This window comes from Gouania willdenowi, chromosome 3 (genome assembly GCF_900634775.1).
Source record: "Gouania willdenowi chromosome 3, fGouWil2.1, whole genome shotgun sequence".
NCBI classification, from domain to species: domain Eukaryota; kingdom Metazoa; phylum Chordata; class Actinopteri; order Blenniiformes; family Gobiesocidae; genus Gouania; species Gouania willdenowi.
The window spans coordinates 1539952-1559666 of NC_041046.1; the positions used below are offsets into that span (position 1 = coordinate 1539952).

The window sequence follows — 19715 nt, forward strand, 5'->3', positions numbered from 1 at the left end:
TACATAATTGTTTTTCTTAAAATTGGTTTTACTTGTTGAACATGTCGTGCAGTTGATAGTCATAGAGTAGATAGGCCTTTTATTAAATTAGCCTTGCAGAATTCAAAAATACTAAGGAAGTCATAATTTCAAACCAAGATTGTTAAGATGATGCAAAGCTCTTGAATAAAATCTGAAGTTGCAAACTTTGAGCTCTAAATGTTGAATTAATTTGATTTTGTCTAGCACTTTAGTAAACATATCAATACACCTTATTCCATTAAAAAGAAGAAAAAATATATATTTTGAATATTTATTTATACAAACAATTGTTCACAAGCAAACTCACCTGTAATGCAGTTCAACCAACAAGCATCTTCTGCCGAGATGTTCACACAACATTTATGTCATGTTTGAGATGCTTCAAGTACTGTCTGTATGTTGGATAGATTGTGTTTGTCAGAGAAAGTGACAAAGTGCATTGTCTGGAAACAACGATGTTGAAATTGTTTTTTTGTTTTTTCTGACACCCCAAAATGACCAATAGCTTCTGAGGGAAGAACACCCATTCAGCCATATGTATAAAAATATATTTCACAAAGTAGGAAACAATACAGGTTATCTTAGATTACAGTACAGGGAGTAAATAATTGAACATACATGTTTTTAAGCATTAAAGCACAGTAGAAAATATGATCTGCATGTAGGACTATTCCATATATAGTTTAGTCTACAGAGAACTGCCATAATACTGTATCAGTACAAACGCACGCAGCTGTAGTGCCATTGAAATTCTCATTATGTGCAAGAGCTAACGTGCAGACAGACCTACCACCTCATAGAAAGCTAATGACGTTAGCAGTTGCTATGTACAGTACAAGTATTTCTATTGATATAGTACAATGTAAGCACAATATGCACATATGATTAGGATTTGTGTAATTTTTTTTGTTTTGTTTTGTTTTGTTTTTTAGCTAATGTGATCTGTGTTTCCTAAATGAGATTAAATGGTTGGAAGAAGTCATCACACACGTGTATCTTTTAGACTATTGTGCTCAGACGCCCACTGGCCGCACTTTGAAATAGTTTCATGAGATACGTTTTACACTTCATTCAGGAAGATCTTGGTTTCGCTGTAGCAATTAAACAGTTTATCTGTATTGTTACAGTAATGTGCAGCTCGTGTATGCCTGCTTTCATCTAGTCTAATTCAGAAATGTCAATGATACAGTTCAAATATCAAACAGTGTTGAGGTGAAAAAAATGTTGAATGTGAAACAATCTAAACACACTCACTTGGAATAGATAGTCAGCACAGAAATAATGACTTAAGAACAAGTTTACAAAAACTCAGTAAACAATAATTAATAATTAACACATTTCTTTTTGGAAAAACAGTTGATTACAATTGTATTTAATGCTGCTTCTGTAAAAAGAAGGCCTCAGAGTTTCTACATTTCTCTTTTTTCTCTACGCTTCAGTCTTTTATAGGCGAGTAACACTTGTGACCACTGGTAAGCCAGTAAATACAAAGAGTTGTATAAAGCAAGCCATTCTCCAGGCTTCAAAGTTTATAAATGTGGCCACATATCAAATGATAACAAATTCATTTCAAAGCAAAAACTGGTTCATCTCTTAGCCATTTTCCATTGCAAATCACACATACATTCATCACTGTAATGTAGATCATATATTGCTTTTTCTTTGTTATTTTATACAGATCACCTTAGTTGCTCAAGAAGATGTAAATCCAGAGCCATCTGCAGTTTCTGGAGTCCTGCTTGGAGTCCATGTAGCATGGAGTCATCTCAAGCTTAAAAGAACAAGGACCCACTTAATGAGCAAAGACCAGTAACGTCAGTTTCTGGCAGCCACAGTAAATGAATAACATCCAAAATACTGCTAGACACTCCACAAGCATCAATACTGCTAGACACTTCACAAGCATCAAAATTCTTCCTAATAACAACATTGTTTGGCTCAACAAGTACAATGCTCTTGCCCTAGTGGATGACAATTGCTAAACCTCACTCTAAAAAGGATACAAAAAGGTGACCTCCCCCATTACTGTTATTAACAATAGTTTTTTTTTTTTTTTTTTTTTTTTTCTTCTTTTTTTTTAAACAGTTGTTTCTAAAAGCCAGAAATCCCCCTAGTATTTACTACACAAGTATGTGGACAAAAAAAATCTCAAAGTTCTTTTTTATCTAACAGTACAGCTGTCAGGTTTCTCTGTCACTTTCCCCCACAGAGTAGAGCTCCCCAAGTCTTCTGAAGCGTGGCCCCCACTCTCTGAGATAGTCATAGTTCTGGTCTGAGTCTGAAGATGCTGTTTCCAGTGAGCTGAGCGAGCCCGCAATGGATCCCCGGCCTTCGTAACCATAGATCTGGATGGAGTCGTAAGGCGGAGCCGTGGGATCGTTGTCTGCCTCATGAAGCCGCACATTAATGAATTCGTCCACATCCACGCCGTTTGGCCCAGAATGCTGGCCTGCCCGTGGCATGAACTGCAGGTCAGGCTTGATGTCCTTGCGTGGCAGGTACCCATTGATACCATCAGGGTTCTGCAGTGTGGCAATGTCGAAAGCCTCTGTATCTTCTTCACCGCCACCTTCATCATCATAACGAATGATATTCTCCCTTACATCTTCGTCATCTTTAATAATTAGAGGCTCATTCTTGTGTCTCCTCAGGGTAACAAATAGGACTACTATTACTATCAGAAAGAAAATGAAAAAAAGAGATGGAAAAGGGAAATCTAGGTCAAGCTTTGACAAACAGATGATCGGTTAATTCCTATAGATAATTTATGATGGTCAGACTTTATAGCTTACATTTAAAAACCACTTCACAGTTATATTAAGACAATGACAAAATTAAACACCTCACCTAAGAGAAGTATAATGCAGGCCAGGATGGCAATGAGAGCTCCCATGCTTAGACCGATGGGTAAGACGTAAGCCTCCACATTGCAGGATTGGACGGTTCCATCTTTGCTGCACCCGCAGACTCTGATCGTCAAGGTGTTAGTGCTGCTCATTGGTGGGTTCCCATTGTCCGTCACAATGATTGGCAGGAAGTACATCTTCTGTTTTTGTCGTTGGAAAGTATCATGCTTGGCTAGAACGCTGATTGAATTGTCTGTGAGGAAGGGAGAAGATAAAGGCAGGGTGAAAGTGAAAAAGCTATTAATATTCATGGTGGTTAGAGACCGAAGTTCTATTATTAAATTGTGTGAAGATCAGTGCAGCATGAGGGTAAACTAATTTCACATCAATCGTCTCTGGGCTTTTTAGCATTCTCACGTTCCACTGCAGTAAATGACTTTCAGACAGTATCCCTGCACTTTCTTGACAGAGCAATTTGGGAATTCTGAAAGAAGGTTAAGTTTTGAAGTTGTCCATCCTCTTTAATGGCAGCGGAAATTAAAAAGCCTGTGTCAAGTTGGCATGGCAGGCTGCACTGGCTACCAAGATGGCACATGTCTACACAGAGAGGTGCCAGCTGCTCTTTGATGGCATTTCTGTGAAGCTGTCTGCTCATTAGCTGGCACTCCTTACTCCTGTGCACATTATCAAACACTTGCATTCCCAGAAGACTCTACTCCGGTGGGTCTAATAGGAAATTTTACAAGATTTCTTATAGTCTAACCTTTGCCTTGCTGAGGGTGCAGCAAGGCAAAGAGAGATGGGATGTGTTGACATAGCAAACCCAATCAAAGGATGGAATGCTTCATGAGGAAATTATCTGCTCTACACAGTCTGTAATTGATGTGAACATATGCTTCAACTCATTTTCTTGTGAGTTCCGCAACAGTGTGCTAGGCTTCACCTTGTTAGCACCAGCATGTCCTGTTGTATTGGACTTTCAGCAGAGCAGAAGTAAAAACAATCAACAAGACTGTGGGTCCTATAGTCATGTGAAGATGTTAGTAGGAAATCTTTGATAACTGATGGTAAAAACAGAATGAATTAGTCCAAATGGCCCAAAACCCAAAGGAAGTGTGCAGCTAAGGAAGATACATTTTAATCAGACTGAACACAAAGCAGTAACAAGTATGTTTTTCATTTTCCAAGCCTCTTTCACAGATTAAGACCTATTAAGAGTTTTATCTATCCACTGTAGTGTTTTAATAAATGCTGTGTGCATTGGAAAATTTAAAGACGTTATGAAAAATCACAACCATGTTTAAGATTTAGCTATAAATAACTTACAATTCAGGCAGTTGCAAATGACAACAGAGATAGTGGATGTGACGCAAACAGCCTGAGTGCTTTTACATTTCACCATTCTGTAAAGATTATGCAAATGGAAACAAATTAAACAATGTAGGATACTAAACCAGAAAAACTTCATGGCCTGATGAGTCAAAAGAAAGTGCTTAACAAGATTATTAGAGCACAAAAATCACCATACCTTGGGGTATATTTTATTTCTCCTTATTAAAGACTAAAGAGGGATTTTGTAGTGTACTTACTGTTTTGTAATAGAAAGACTAAAAACTATACAAAACTTATAAATTCATGATTGATTAGATTTGAGGGGGTGGTTAGAAAGATAGTTTTTTTTCTTGTCTATTGCTTTCACAGTTCTGAAAAAGTCAAGTCATCTTTTAAAATTTCCCTTAATTAGATTTCATAATGTATTTTATATTCAAGTTTAATAAAATTATTTTTTTTTTGAAAAATAAAGTTTTACCTAATATGCTTTTGTAATTTGAATGATGCAATTGTGATCATAATTGAAATAGCAATTTAGAAATTCAATTTGATTTGACACCACATTGAATTATAATTTTGACTATTAATGACAAGTGATGGTGTAAACCTGACCCAAGCTGTTTATTCTTAGACAATTAAAATTGGTAATAGAACCACTGATTGAACAGTTATAATACTTAACACCATTGATACATGGACATCATTTAGCATTTTACAAGGATATTGTTTTTTTTTTTTCCCTTCTTTATTTTCTTTAATATTTTTTGGAGTCATTTGGTCAATAGTTAAATGATGAGGTGGCTCACATTCATGGAACTTTAATTAAACTTTAATTGTATAATTCCAAGAGTTAGGATTTTTGCAGTGTGATGTCACAATATATCCCACTAAAGTCATACAGTGTTTGTCATTGGTTAAAACACATTCATTTATATTTCTGTGTTGGTCACTGTTGCTGATAACCCAAAATGCTAAATTTGTATTAAGTTGGACTGTAAACCTGGTTTTTCACCAAAGTGAGTCAAATCACTATATTCTGTTACAGAACACTACGGGGTGCATACATTCCTTTGTGTACTTTATTAAAACATTTGTGCTAAACATGGATGGTATGTCATATGTGCTGGAGCAGCATTGTGTCCTTTCCTCTTATCAAGAGTAACAATAGTAAATGCAACAGCAGATTTGTGTTTGCCATTATTCTGTGGATGTTATTTGGGAGAGAAAGGGGCTCTCTACTCTGATCCCACCCTTCCTACTGAGTTCTCCTTGATGTGTTGTGCACAGCTGGTCAGAACTTCAGTCTTCCCCCCCATGGCAGGCAACCCCTCACCTCTGTACTCTGCACCTTACAATTAGACTCATCACTGCAAACAAAAGCAGCACACAGAGGCCCAGTGGAACCTGGTGCTCTTCACTGAAGTGTCTCCCACAGCTGCCGATTCAAATGGAAACAGTCACTGAAGTGCTAGGTGGTGGTGGTGGAGGAGATTTATTCTTCAACCACAACATCATAGTCAGTTAGACAGGCAGCTGGTGTGGTGTGTGTTATGTTGTATATGTGAGTTAAATCACAACACGTATTTGATTCTGTTTCAGCCTAACGAGGCTTTTTGTGTGTGATGTCACCCAGCTTAGAGTTGACTGGAGAAACATGTCTACCTCTATCTTTGTTATGTTTAATGAGGTTTAATTAAAAAAATGCTTGTACATTGTCTTTTTGCTATGCATTAAACATAAAGTTTGAACTTATATTAAAGTTTTATGTATCTATCTATCTGTATTTATGTTGATTAGTACAGTGCCAGTCGGAAGTATGTATTCATGTGAGAGCTTAAGTAGAGTTGTCAATAATGGCCAAATGAGTATGTGTTTGAAGGTTGCATGTACAAATAATTGTACATACTCTGTACTCTGTAGTGTTATAAAGGGGTATATTGGCGAGTGCAAAATAAAATAGTGTGTGAGATTTCCCTGGTTTAATTCTCGGGGAGGTGCGCATGATAAATTGATAAAGTTTGCACCAATGCTGAGGTTTTGGTAGAATCTGATGAAAGATGTAAATTGGTACAAATAAAACTATTTATTTAGCATTTAACATTTTTTAGTGCAGGGGTGATTATCATCCAAGGTTAGCAATTAATATACAAACAGATGTAATTTAGCGAGCAGACTAAGAATAACTTAATCTTTAAATTATGTGTGTGGCTCACACTTCCAGAGGAAACATGGTATGTGTGTGTGTGTGTGTGTGTGTGTGTGTGTGTGTGTGACTCGCATGGCCCAAACGCTCTAGCTATTACTTATACCTGCAAAACTGAAACAGATACTATATTGTAGAATATGTATTTGAATTGTCATTACACTTTTTCCGTTTATTCATACAATGCCAATTTGTTTATGTTATTGACATATAATCACTGTTAAAAGTTTGTGTTTCTGAATGTTTCTTATTCTGTTAATGGATATATCCAGGTTAAACATTTCATTCTACCTTTAAAATTGCATTGACAGTGCACATTGCAACCCTGAAAAGCAAAAGCAGGTATACATGTGTGCTAACATGAAGCAGGTTAAAAAAAAAAAAAAAAAAATCTCTTCATGAGAGAGTTTGCATTAGATTAGCCGGAAGACTCCATGCCCTAACAGACGGCTGGTGCCATATGAAGATTTTTTTTTTCTTGCTTCGAGCCCAAAGCATAACACATCATCAAGGAAAAGACAGCCTGTTTGGGGAAGAGGACCCCAGCGAAAGACAAGGGATAATTGCAAATAAACCAATCACAGTATTTAGCAAATAAATTTAGTACCATCTGCCACGCTGCAACAGCTCTAAGGAAGTCACTCTAAATTGAGCAACAAGACGACAAACACAATAAGCCATTCACTTAGATTCCCTCAAAATGCACTAGGGATATTAAAAAAGCTGGTGTCCAGGCAATTTCACATCTGCTAATTGTGAGCTACACTTAGACACCAGATTTCTTTGGCAGAATGGCAAACATGCCGTGGGTTGGAGATTCAAAGTACTCTCAAGTACTTTAAATCACGCTGCCACAGTATATTTCTTTGAGATTTCTTTTGTTTCTCACCTTGGTTGTTTTTGATGGTAAAATTGGGATTGTTGAGCATCTCCGGCACGAGACGATAGTCGAAGTAGTGGCCCTGGATTGGGTCATCTTTGTCCACTGCACTGACAGTCTGAATCACCTGTGTTGAAAAAAAAGCAAAGCGACAAGTAGATACACAGAAGAGAACTCAAAGCTATTTATTACCGTGCTCTGCCACTGCAGTGCAATAGTGGCCAAATCACACCTGATGAAATATATACCCCATTCATTCTTCGAGTTTTGAGATTATTATCAATGAGGTGCTGTCTACTCTGGCACACTTTCAGCCTTCCAGCTCTATCTGTTAATCTGTCATCATAGGTTTTATCAAGTTGTACGTCTTTATGATTGATTAGAAATTACAATTCACACACTGCAGTACAGTCTTTCTTTTCCTTTCTTCTTCTCCATTTTTCAATAAAGCTCCCCATTGTACACACACATGGCTGCCTGAATGAGGTCGATTGATGAGAGGGAGAATGCTAAGTACTTGTCCAGGATTTTTTTGGCTGTGAAATGCATTGTGCCATCTGGAGGAGGACATGAAAGACAGTCTTGAATTATGATCCACTCTGATCAATCTTGACTGCTCTCATTTCCCCTTTGCTCAATGCACACTGTGTCAGGGTAGGGCTGTTGCAAAGAATAAGGAGCACACTCCCACCTCTGTCTTTTTCCAGGGAAATAAATAGCCTATAATTCACTGCGGCCAATCATTACAGGGGAGGAGAAGGAGAAAGAAAAGGACAGGGAGTAAGAAAGTGATAGATCACAGCTTCGGTGAATGAGTCACCTCTTTTCTTACCTGTCCGGGTTTTCCATTTTCACACAGAAAGGCCTCATATTCAGTGGCAAACTCTGGTGCATTGTCATTAATGTCCTTTACTCTGATGGCCACGATTGCTCTTGATATCTGACTGTCATTTCCTAAAGATACAAATTGAAAGAGAGAACCAGAGGGAAACATTAAATAATACACAATGTAAGAGTAAAGCCACTAAAACCAAGAATAATCATAATATGAAAGGCAATTTTAGTGACTTAGATTTTAATTTCCTTTATTATTCACCATATTTCCCCCCTCATATTTTGATCTGATGGGATGACAGATGATAAACGGCATCACTCCACATTTCAGATGGAATTACCGTATTTATGCTAACCAGAATCCAAGCCAACAAAAAGACCAAGAATTAAGTACAGAAAGGTAAAAAAAAAAAAAAAAAAAAACTCAAAGTGAGGAGCTTTTGAAACAATCCCAATGCACATTCATGTTTAAAACATCAGGGTTAAAATGTGCATCATAATGAGTCATTAGTGAGTATAGTCTAAAAAGACAATAAAAGGTTGTTTAATTTTATTATCTTTAAATGGGAATTGTTCATTAGCAGTAGTGGAGAAGCTTTAAAAAAAGTCCCACTTACATGACGGTAATTCATAGGAAATCATCTGGATGCCAAGTTAATGAATAAAAAAAATGTAGTTTGTGATGTTTCAGGTTGATGTATATTATGAGAAACACACATTATATACATTCATCATTTTGGTATTACAGTATATCTTAAACTAAGAGGTTTAACACCCTGGTATCAGGATTATTTCTAATATATTTTGTTAACTCTAATGCTGATGCTGATATACTGACATTTGTCTTAGAGAGGGAATTGAGAATAGCAAATTAAAGTCTAACATTTATAAAAGTACAACTATAACCATATAGTCCCAGACGCTTCTTGCCCTTCAGATAGCTTTAAAAAAAGAGGTATGTGGTGAGGTAAGTGGAAATTGACGGTGTGATAGACAGTGATAGATGGATTAGAACAGAGGGGGTGGAGGGGGAGGAAGGGGTGGAGGCAAACTCTCTCCTCACTTAAGTGATTTTTCTCCCCAGCAGCAGACGGGGAATTGAATCTGATTAGTCAGATGTCAACTGGTGCGTGCAGCAAAATGTGCCTCCTTTGGGCTGGCAAATGGCATCGAGATAGAAGGCATAGTTTTTTTCCTTTTCTTTTTTTTTTTTCTTTTTACCTGAAATGGCCCAGTTTCTATCAGAAATAGCAAGTAAATGAATTAATAAAACCACAATATCTATTTCGGCAACGTCATAATAAGTGTTCTCAGAGATGGCACTATCTTTCTCCAACATTCATAGAAATGGGTTTTCTATGTTAGGTTGTGTGACGTGACAGGGGAACCAGCGAGCCAAAGGAAGCTTATTAAACACCTCCAACAGGCTTGTTACAAATGTTTAGATTTGTCTGTAGTGCATGGCATAAACATTACACCTTGAGCTTTCATTTTTTGTCCTACAATTGTTGTGTGCTTCCTGAAATGGAGGGAATAGAAATAATAGCTGGATGATTGGACTTTAAGAGAAGGAAGAAGAGACGCAGTAGTTGCAGACAGAATAGGTTCCAGTGTAAATTCCAATAGCTTTAAGGGGTACATTGAGCTTTATCACAACATACAGCCACCCTGAAACAATCTGTATGCAAATAAAGCCTTACATATGGCTGGAGCTGTTTGTAGCTCAGCCGGCAAGAATTTATACGTAGTCAGTGAGTTTTGTGGTTCGCAGATGTTCTTTAGTCTGTAATAGATGTTGGCATTGGACCGATCCAGTCTGGAACATGTCTTTAAAACAGTTCATTTGATACGTCTTAATGTTTTTTGTACTTTCACAAATTGACTACTGAGCTGTTTAACTCAATCAACGCTCAGCAAAAGTAATGCCTCTGTGAATTCCAATGCAGTCTGTTTACTCTCACTTCAGTTTAAAGTGATGGTTTACAAAGTGCTGCACTGTTCAGCAGAGGATTGTGCAAAGCAAGCCCAGGATTGTTTACTGAGATGACCTGCGGAACCAAACAAGATGAAATAATTGCAATTATTCATTCACATACACGTGCCAGTAATCGCCTAATATATACCTAATTGTTAATCATGCTGAGATCTCATTGTAAGACCATCTGCTAATAAAGATAAAACTAAAATATGGATCATAATTTATTCCACAGTTTGTATTAGTTCCAGTAATGTTTAATTTGGTGCTAATTACTTTCCAGTCCAGAGGCACTCAAAGGTTACTTACCGACTTCTGTTGCAGTCACTGTGATGTTGTGCCACATGTCAGTCTCCCTGTCCAGTGCTTTAGCCAAAGTGATTTTCCCGTCATCCACATTTATGTTGAACTGCCGCTCCATATCAGTGTGACGATCGATGAAGTACCTGCAAAGAAAGTAAATATACCACACACAACAGCAAGAATTGAATCCAAGGACCACATAGGGCATGTTACTGGCTTGCCTTATCGCATTTTTTTTTCTTGTTTTGTTCAATCAATGTCCTATTAGTTGGTTACATGATAGCCTATACGATTAATTCAGGTTTTTACGTAACTTTTCAGTCACTCATTATTTAATAAAGGAACAGATATGCTTTTTAATGTGACGCATAGCAATTGATGCTTGAAAAAAAAAAAAAAAAAAAAAAAAAAAATATATATATATATATATATATATATATATATATATACACAGATACACGCTTGTTCTGTATCCATATTACCAGGTTCTAAATTTAAGCACACTATAATTTCCATGAAGTGGAGAAGTTGCAACAAAACAGACTGTTGATTTCCCTCACAATGGCCCTTAAGAGAAAGCTGTGCTGCAGCTTTTTCTGAGTCCTTTGGGTGTTCCAGCTAACAGGATATTCATTAAGAAGAACCAAAAGATCTGCACACATTACAAGAAGTAGGAAATCAATAGGTATCATCTGTGGACTAATTAGAGCCTTCAAATGAGCAGCATGGGGCATTAAAATGGAGTAGGCCCTCTCCCAGATCGCCATTACACTGCCTCCAGCACAAATATCCCATTAATACATGTCCTGTCAGGGTAAAGAATGCAGTGGTGTTAACCCTGTTTGGAATCTGTCAACACTCATTGGTCCCGAAGGCTTTGCAATAATGACTTAGGACAGTATTATGTCACTGTCACACAACAAACTTCCAACAGAGAAGTGTGGGAATAATGAATGCAATCCATGTGAACCAATGGCCTCAAAGTAAAGAGTCACCTTGTTCTGGTTTTACCACATTCATTTGTTTTCCTTTAAACTAACAGTGACCTCAGTGTCCCAATAGAAACAGACTCAGATCAACAACAAGAGCAAAATACTAACACATTAGAAAAAAAACTACGTCACAGATTCAAAGATTTTTCAACACATGTCAACTGTGGGTATGTTTCAGAACCAATGCAAACTGAGGGAAAAGATGCATTTTTTAATTCTATCCTCCTGGACCTGGGAACCTCATGTACAAAGTATTGCATTTAAAATGGCGTGGATACAGCCTTACGCTTAAATTCTTAAAAAAATGCATATGCACATAGAAATTCAGATGTATAAATCTGTGCGTATGAATTAATCCACGTATAATTATTTTGAACATCCAAATCAGCATGGAATTGAGCACACGTGCCCCCTTCCTGTCCATATCCACAGTTAAATATGCAAATCATAATAAAATGAGACCGGCAGCGGAATTCCACACAGCATGATCAGAAACATGCGGTTCTTACCACCAGTAACACAAGAAAGAAGACATTTGTAAATTATTAGACCGACAGCAACATATATGATGGAGATGATTTTCGAGTGAATAGACTTTAATTAATTTAGACAAACACAGTTCGCTTAATGGTTGACTGTATTTCTGAATGTGGGTGTTAAGAAGTGGGAAGTGGATAACGGAAGAGAAGGAAAATACAAATACTACTACTACTACTACTACTACTACAACTACTACTACTACTACAACTACTACTACTACTACAACTACTACTACTACTACTACTACTACTACTACTACTACTACTACTAATAATAATAATAATAATAATAATAATAATAATAATAAGCGCAAAATATGTCTCTAAGTAACAATAAAGGGTAGGGACAGAGCAATACAACAGGTAACCCTTCTTTTTTGGACTGAATGAGACTCATTCTGGAGGCACACATATACGTATAGGCTTATTGTATAGCTTGTTGTCTTCCACTGGCTCAGCATAAAACAGGTGAATGTGACACACAGTAAAGCACTTTGAGACAAAAGCGCTCTATAACTGAGATCTATTGACAAATATGTCAATCACAAAGTACATGTAGCTGGCTCGGATTAGACGTATAAATACAACAATGAAATAAATTCATTTATTTTATTGCAATAACAAAACATGCATGATGTCTTTAAAATGTTGCACTTCTTGCAGTGTTGACCTTCGACAGCATTTGCAGACAAAGTAAAAAAGATGTATAAATACAGTTGTAACTCAGGTCAACAGCAGCTCACAGCCCATCACAGATAGGTTCATGTGGGAATGCATTGTACTATTTTAGGCTCAATAAATCCTTATGCTGCGTTCACACCGGATGTGTCACAAAATGTCCGTATGTCCAGATTACATACAAAGTCAATGAATAGATGCGTCCCAGATGCAAAATCTTTCAAGTGCGGCGGTGCGGTCCGATCCGCACATCAAGTGCGTTGGTCGTGCGAGCACGCTCCCGATTTTACACATATCCGCTCATTCGCAAGAGTTGAAAATATTGAACAGGCTGTCAACACGGACACCGGTCTGTTCACCCATTCAACCATGGAGTAGAAGCTGTGTGTGACCACCTGGAGCTGTATGACACGGCCTTTATAACCAAGACCAGACTCAGAAGGATTTGGCTTGGAGGAGAATCAGCGAGGAGGTGGTAGTAGCAGGTAAAAGTTCTCTCTGTAGCACTGAGCTAGCATAGCATTAGCCGCTAATCACACCGGCTTTTTACACTGGTGGTTTAGGTGTATGAGAGGAGAAAAAGGAGCGCAGCTTCTCGCTTCAGCATGCAGTAAAACCCAACGAGTTGGATGTGTCGCTGGTGGGCGGGGCTTCGCTTCAGACGTGTGTATGAAGCGAATTGGGGACATTTTTTGATCTTGCGGGCCCTTCGGTACGTTACGTGCAGCAGATGCGTACGGTGCCGCAGAAGACGCATTTGGTGTGAACGCAGCATTAGAATTTAAAGCATCAATAGATGTGCATACGACACCTCGGGACTTGCAGTGAAGCACTGCACATTTCAGTTTTGAAACATCTGGATTTTATCATACGCACTGTTTGTACATGAGGCCCCTTGTTTAATGAAAGCTGTGACAATAACTCAGAAACTTCTGTGTCTGTTAGCAGCATATCACTTTATTGCAGAACCTTAAAATAGCACATAAAATTGTCAATACATCTCATCTTGGAATTTTAAACACAGCATCACTTTTCAGATGAAGTTTGTAAATCAAAAACAGTTTTAAAGTGATCCAGCATATAATTTATTTGCCGAACCTCTGCTTATTTTAACCCTTTGTGACCCTGCCTGTGAAACACAGACTCTTTGAGACGTTTACAGTCTTTAGAGCACAGTGGCAACACATAAGGCTCTCTATGAGGAATAAAAAGGACTGAAGCGGCGGGTATGAAATTGGAATGCACATAAAAGAGAATTTGAAGCTGTGAAATAACGCTTTCATGTACTGCTGTGCACAGCGCAGATTCTTGGGACAAACCCACACAAAAAAGCCTATAAAAAAAGATCCGTCATTATGGGTCATCTCTGGTTTCATTCGCCATTATGTGTGACTGTCACAAACATCCTACACACCTGGAACACCAGGCCGCAGTGATTCACGTGAGCTAATTTCACCATGTACAGTGTTTCCAGGACAAACTGTCTCTGCTCCCTATTCACCATCCTCCCACACAATCCACCTTCCTCTCTCTATGACAGTAAAAAAAAAATCTCTCTCTCTCTCTCTCTCTCTCTCTCTCTCTCTCTCTATCCAGCTGGGGTTCAGGCTTTTCCTAATCCAATCCCCATATCCAATTCTTTGCTAAAGGACCCCCTCCTCCCTTCCTTCCCCATGCTGGAAACCCTCGGCCACCATGCCTTTCTCAGTTACTCCCCCCTCCATCACCCTTTGTTTTCTTTGCATCCTGCACTAGAACTGCTCTTCCCTATCACTGAATACCTGTTGGCAGAAACCCTGTAGTGCATATGCAAGGGAGAAGCGGGAAGGAAGACTGAAATGAGGCGAAAGCAGCGAAAAAATTGCCAGAGACAACATCACAACTATTTATATGAAAAAGAGTGCAGCTTATACAAGGGTGTTTGAAAATGAAATAAATAAACCACTGGCCCAGATTCCAATTGTTGGGGAGATGTACCAAGCCGTGACATTTCCATTTTTGAGATGAAATGGTGTAAAATCCCGTAGACGCGAGGCTGGGAGTGGTCCATGAGGACACTCTCATGGCCCACTCCCTTCCTCTAACCAATTCTCTGCCCAGCTCCAGCCTCCTCCCCACCTCCCCTTCACCCCCATCCCTCTTTCTCTGTTGCCCTGCAGACGCAAAGCACTTTCAAGGCAGGCAGACAGCATCAAACCACCTGGGAACAGCCTCTCTCCTGCAGAATGAGTTGATCCCATGCAGTCAAACTTCTGACAGCCTTACGTGGAAGTGAGGAGACAGACCCTGAAATGTTCTGCCACCTGTCATTCAAGCTGACAACATGATGTGAAAAGAATTAAATGCAATAAAAAAATAAAATAAAATAAGATATCCGCCATCATATTTGCTTGGTTCTCCTGAGTCTGATGTTGAAGAAAAAGTGAAAAATTGTACACTAAAGCTTTATAAATATAAATGGCATTGACTGACCTCAGTGTAACAGTCAAACGGTACGTACAGCAGAGAGATTCTTTTACTAAAAGCACACATCAAGAATGATTCAGTGCAAAAAAAAAAAAAATAACATAATGCACTAATCAAAATGCATCAGCGGGACACAAGCCATTCTGTGTACACAAAGAGATAACTATACACTGTAATCAGAGAGTTGTTTTTCTTGTTTCCTCATTTATGGATCTCTGCACTGATGTGCTCTGCATTCCTCACAGTTTCCCTGTCTGTCAAACAGTACAGTCAGGATGACATCTCCACTGGAGAGGCTGTGGGAGGTAATCTTTTGTCTCGTTAGCATGACGGCTACCATTGCTCTTGCTAACCCCCCGTGATACATATTTACATTTTGATTATAATTAAACTTATACTTCACTATACACAACAACAAACTTGTTCAAACTGTACAATTAAAAAAAATAAAAAAAAAATAAAAAAAAATATATATATATATATATATATATATATATATATATATATATATATATATATATACAGTATATAGGCCTATATTTTGTAAAACTGAAATGAATTTAAAGTAGCTCAATTACTACATGTCTGGTGAAGTAACACTAAGGAATTCTCCTGGGAAACAAAGAGAGATTTTCATGATTTTTATATTGGCTACAGTTAAGGAATACTGTATTACTTAAAATAAATTACTACTCAACTTGGTGAAAAGTTCCTAGAGTAGCGAAGGGTAGAACACATTCTAAATATTTTTCATGACTATTATCCAACTCTCATTAACGATTAATAACTGTTAATAGTGTCTCAGAATCTCCATTTCAAAATGTCCTCCATTCTGTTTCATTGTATACCCATTTCTGCATTTTTCTAAATTTAGTTTACCGTTACTTACTTTTACTACTTTGCTGGCAACTAAACCTTCCAAAATCATGTCAAGCATGCCGAATAGGGTTATTTGAGTCAACTACTATTATTATTTTTATGATTGACTGTGTATACTTCAGATTAAACTATGAAAGCCAAGAATTCCAATCAAAGTTGCAGCTCTGACGTAGACCTGAGCGCCAGTAAAAGTTAAAACATGGCTCATGCAGACGGAAAGCTGTTAAAACGGGCAGATGTGTGCAGATTTTTGAGGAAACTCACCAGAATAACAAGGTTTTAGCATGTTTAACACAGATGACACTGATGCTGCCTAGCAGTGACAACAAGCTCGTTTGAAGCACGGTTGTGTGACAACAGGGCATCACACAGCATGTTGTTTTTATTGAAAAATACCATGTAAATGGGATTGATTCATTTATTTTGCCATTTAATGATGTGAAACCTTTAAGTACCTTTAAAGACGCAAGTTTTCACAAAATTCCCTGCAGCTGTGTGATTATAGTAATAGATTCTGACTGGATTATGAGCGAGATTGAATATATTTGACTGTTTTGTACATTTACTAAAAATTAAGTCACCTGTTTTCAGGGGGAACATAGTGTGTAAATGCATATTATTGTCCTAAACGGTTAAACAGTTAACCATGAGCATTGCTAATTTAAACACTATATATATATATGTAAATGTATTCATATCTTTCTTTGCTCAAATATTTTACCTCAGAATAATTAATAATAAAAAAATGGCACATTAGCATTTAGGAAGCAAACCCTGCAAAAAATCTAGCATCAGATTGTGCTTTGGTATGAAAAGGACATCATCATACCATAAACTTAGATTTAAGATTTTAATATTAGCAATCATTAGCAATCCAAGCTGCACTATGTCTCCATAACAACTATATAAACCGCCCCTCACAGTAAACCTAGTGTAACCTCCTAATTAACTCATCTCTCAGAATGCACTTTCATTCTCGTGAGTTGGAAAGACATGAGCAACCTGTCATGCATAATAGCATCCTTATAAATACTTTATCAGTAATGCATATCTGTGAGTGTATAATGACCTGTGTGCTTAGTGAGCAATAAATCCAAACACAAGTGTTTCCAATGCTTTGATGAGCAAGTGTAAAGATTAACAACTATTTTCATGTTGTCTTAGATAGTTCTTAAGGCATTACTGCATTTAAAATGTTTGAACTTGTTATCTGGTTGTGACCTCAAATTAGCTTTAATCATTAACAACAATGGAAGAACGTACCCCCAAAAACAAGTTAGGCTTGCTCTACTGCCCTCATATTCTCTTTTGATATTTTGTAAACACTTATTATTTATCTGCCTGCATGTCAACTGTCAGTGGTTCTCCAACTAAAACCAAAACCCAACAGAGAAAAATCTATTTCAGAACATTATTTTTAAATACTGATGGGGGAAAATGTAATTAAAATGATGAAAAGCAAAGCATCTTTGTCATTGAATAATATTACAATGAATAACACTGAGCAAAATATTTCCAATGAAATACATGTACTAGACAGTGGTGAGTGCCAGATGCCACAGTGGCTTTTCTTTGTGATCAGTCAGGTAAAAAAATGACAGATCACAGGCTCAGGAGAGAAGCAATACCAAAGGGTATTTCATAGAGTGTACCTGAAATGTTATTGGTTGGATACATTAGGTAGAGCTGAGGGGTTGTTTGTCTCCTGAGTGCAGAAAAAGCAACAGCCCAGCCAAGCTTTTGCCCAGAGTGGTGTAGACTGAGACTGGTTTGGTCTGGCCCGACAAACATGAGGGGAACTTACAAGAGGTGATGAGGAAGGAGATGAAAACACAAGGAGGAAGAGTGATTTTAATCACAGGGTCAACTAGAGAAGTCATCTAGATGGTGGCAATAGAACACCAACACTGATCGACAATATACTTGAAGGAACCTGTTGACTTCTTTTGTTTTGATACATATGCTCAAAATAGTAGGAATGAAAAGGATTACACATATAGTACTGACTTTTGACCTTCACAACTCTGAAAGTAAAACATGGGGTTTACATTGTTGAGACAGGACAAGACCGGCAGCACTGATCATTAATTGCAATTAATTAATTATAGGAAAAAAAATAACCTACTAAAAAAATTTACGCAGTTAATTGCTTTTCTTTTTTGCACCCCAAACATGCACCGGCTACAACGGTAGAACCGGAGGAGAAGTCTTTGTGCTTCATGCGTGTTAATTTTAGTTTGAAAAAACCCACACCAGATGGAATACAAAAGCCCAGTTGTATGCAAATTGTGCATGAAAGAGTTTGTGGATCACCGAAGGTCTTCCTCCTCCAGCGAAGCTCTCCCACCTCAATGCTAAACATGTAGCAGCTAGCACGAACAACGGTCCTTCAGACGCTACTCTAGACCAGAGCAGACAGAGTGTCTAATACAATCCACACTGGACAAGATGACAGGGTTCAGAGCCATTAGTCTATAAGTGACAAATGAACAAAGTCTGTGGATAATGATTGTAGGACAATGGACCACTCTCAGTGGTAGAGTGGTTTACAGCATTGTGATTGATTGGTTTGTTTTATTTATTTTTTATTAACTGAAGAAGAGAACAAAAGTACTGTGTTCAATAATTGTAATGCTCATAAAAGTGTTCTTCCTATTTTTGATGTGCTAACTTATAGCACTTCATACGGACCTGATGTTTTATTTCCTTTTTATTTTCTATTATTTGGAGATTGACAAAAGTACACATCATTCTTCCCTCTGATGGTAAAAACTAAAGACTAGCCTCAAATACAGAGGAATGTAAATGTTATGCTTGCATCTGTTCAAGTCTGTTAAAACAATGACTTTATATAAACACTGTTATTTATCAATCTTTTGATCTGACACAATAATGTAATTTAAATGAAACTACCTCAAGTTGAGGGCGTTTCCAGGCAATTTTTAGGTTAGATAAAAAAAAAAAAAATAGATTAATTAGATTAATTAATTAATTATAGAGCATAATTAATTAATCACACATTCTTTTTTATCTATTGACAGCACTAGTTGTAATATTTGAAGATTAGTTGCACAACTGGAAATATACGTATGTATACATACTATACCATGTATAGACATACTGTATTTGTACATTGATACAGTGTATAACAATTATTATTAGTATACTTATACTTAATGATAAGATATACCTGGTCTACGATGAAATAGGTTGTTCTGTCTAAAAAAGAAACACTTCCCATTTTACTGACAAGAGCAGTCAGAGTGTAAACCTCCACCAAGCGCAAATATCCTCTTTGCCAGATATTCACAATTATCTGGATCAATGATCCTGCTCATGGTATCATGATCATTCACACTTTAAAGGATCATAAAAAAGTTCTATCCTCATTAATAACGAAACATTAGGTAGAAATGTATGGGCACCCCCATTTTTAAATACAATTCTGGTGAAATAAACAATCCGGATCCAATCAGAATAAGGTACTTGAGGCCACAAACCGACAAAGCTGACTCAAATGTGAACCAAGTTATGAATTTTTGCATATGATAAGAGATAGTAATTTTTTGATTTTTAATAATACATCAATTTCATGTAGTGTTTTTTTGGACAATGACAGGCTGGTTTGAAACCGATCTAGAATTAATTTATTCATCTAAATCCCTATGAAAATGTAATGGAATCTTCTATAGTAAAAAGACTATTTTTGGTTTAAATATTTGACAAAATAGGTTCATTTTAATATGATCCTGCTAACTGACAAACAA

At 37.3% G+C, this 19715-nt stretch overlaps 1 protein-coding gene across 2 annotated transcripts in view; it reads right to left on the minus strand.

Moving 5' to 3' along the window:
* Positions 1-547: 547 nt before the first annotated feature.
* cdh8 (cadherin 8) overlaps positions 548-19715 on the minus strand; it is a 190429-nt gene continuing 171261 nt past the window's right edge. The window contains exons 8-12 of one of the 2 annotated variants that reach the window (XM_028434324.1): positions 10401-10537; positions 8115-8236; positions 7292-7409; positions 2869-3120; positions 548-2689 (exon numbers count right to left, since the gene is read on the minus strand). In XM_028434324.1, the coding sequence (XP_028290125.1) occupies positions 2202-2689; positions 2869-3120; positions 7292-7409; positions 8115-8236; positions 10401-10537 (1117 nt within the window). In that variant the 3' untranslated portion in view covers positions 548-2201. Of the gene's footprint in view, positions 2696-2868; positions 3121-7291; positions 7410-8114; positions 8237-10400; positions 10538-19715 lie in introns of both variants that reach the window. The other variant, XM_028434315.1, reaches the window with a different exon arrangement.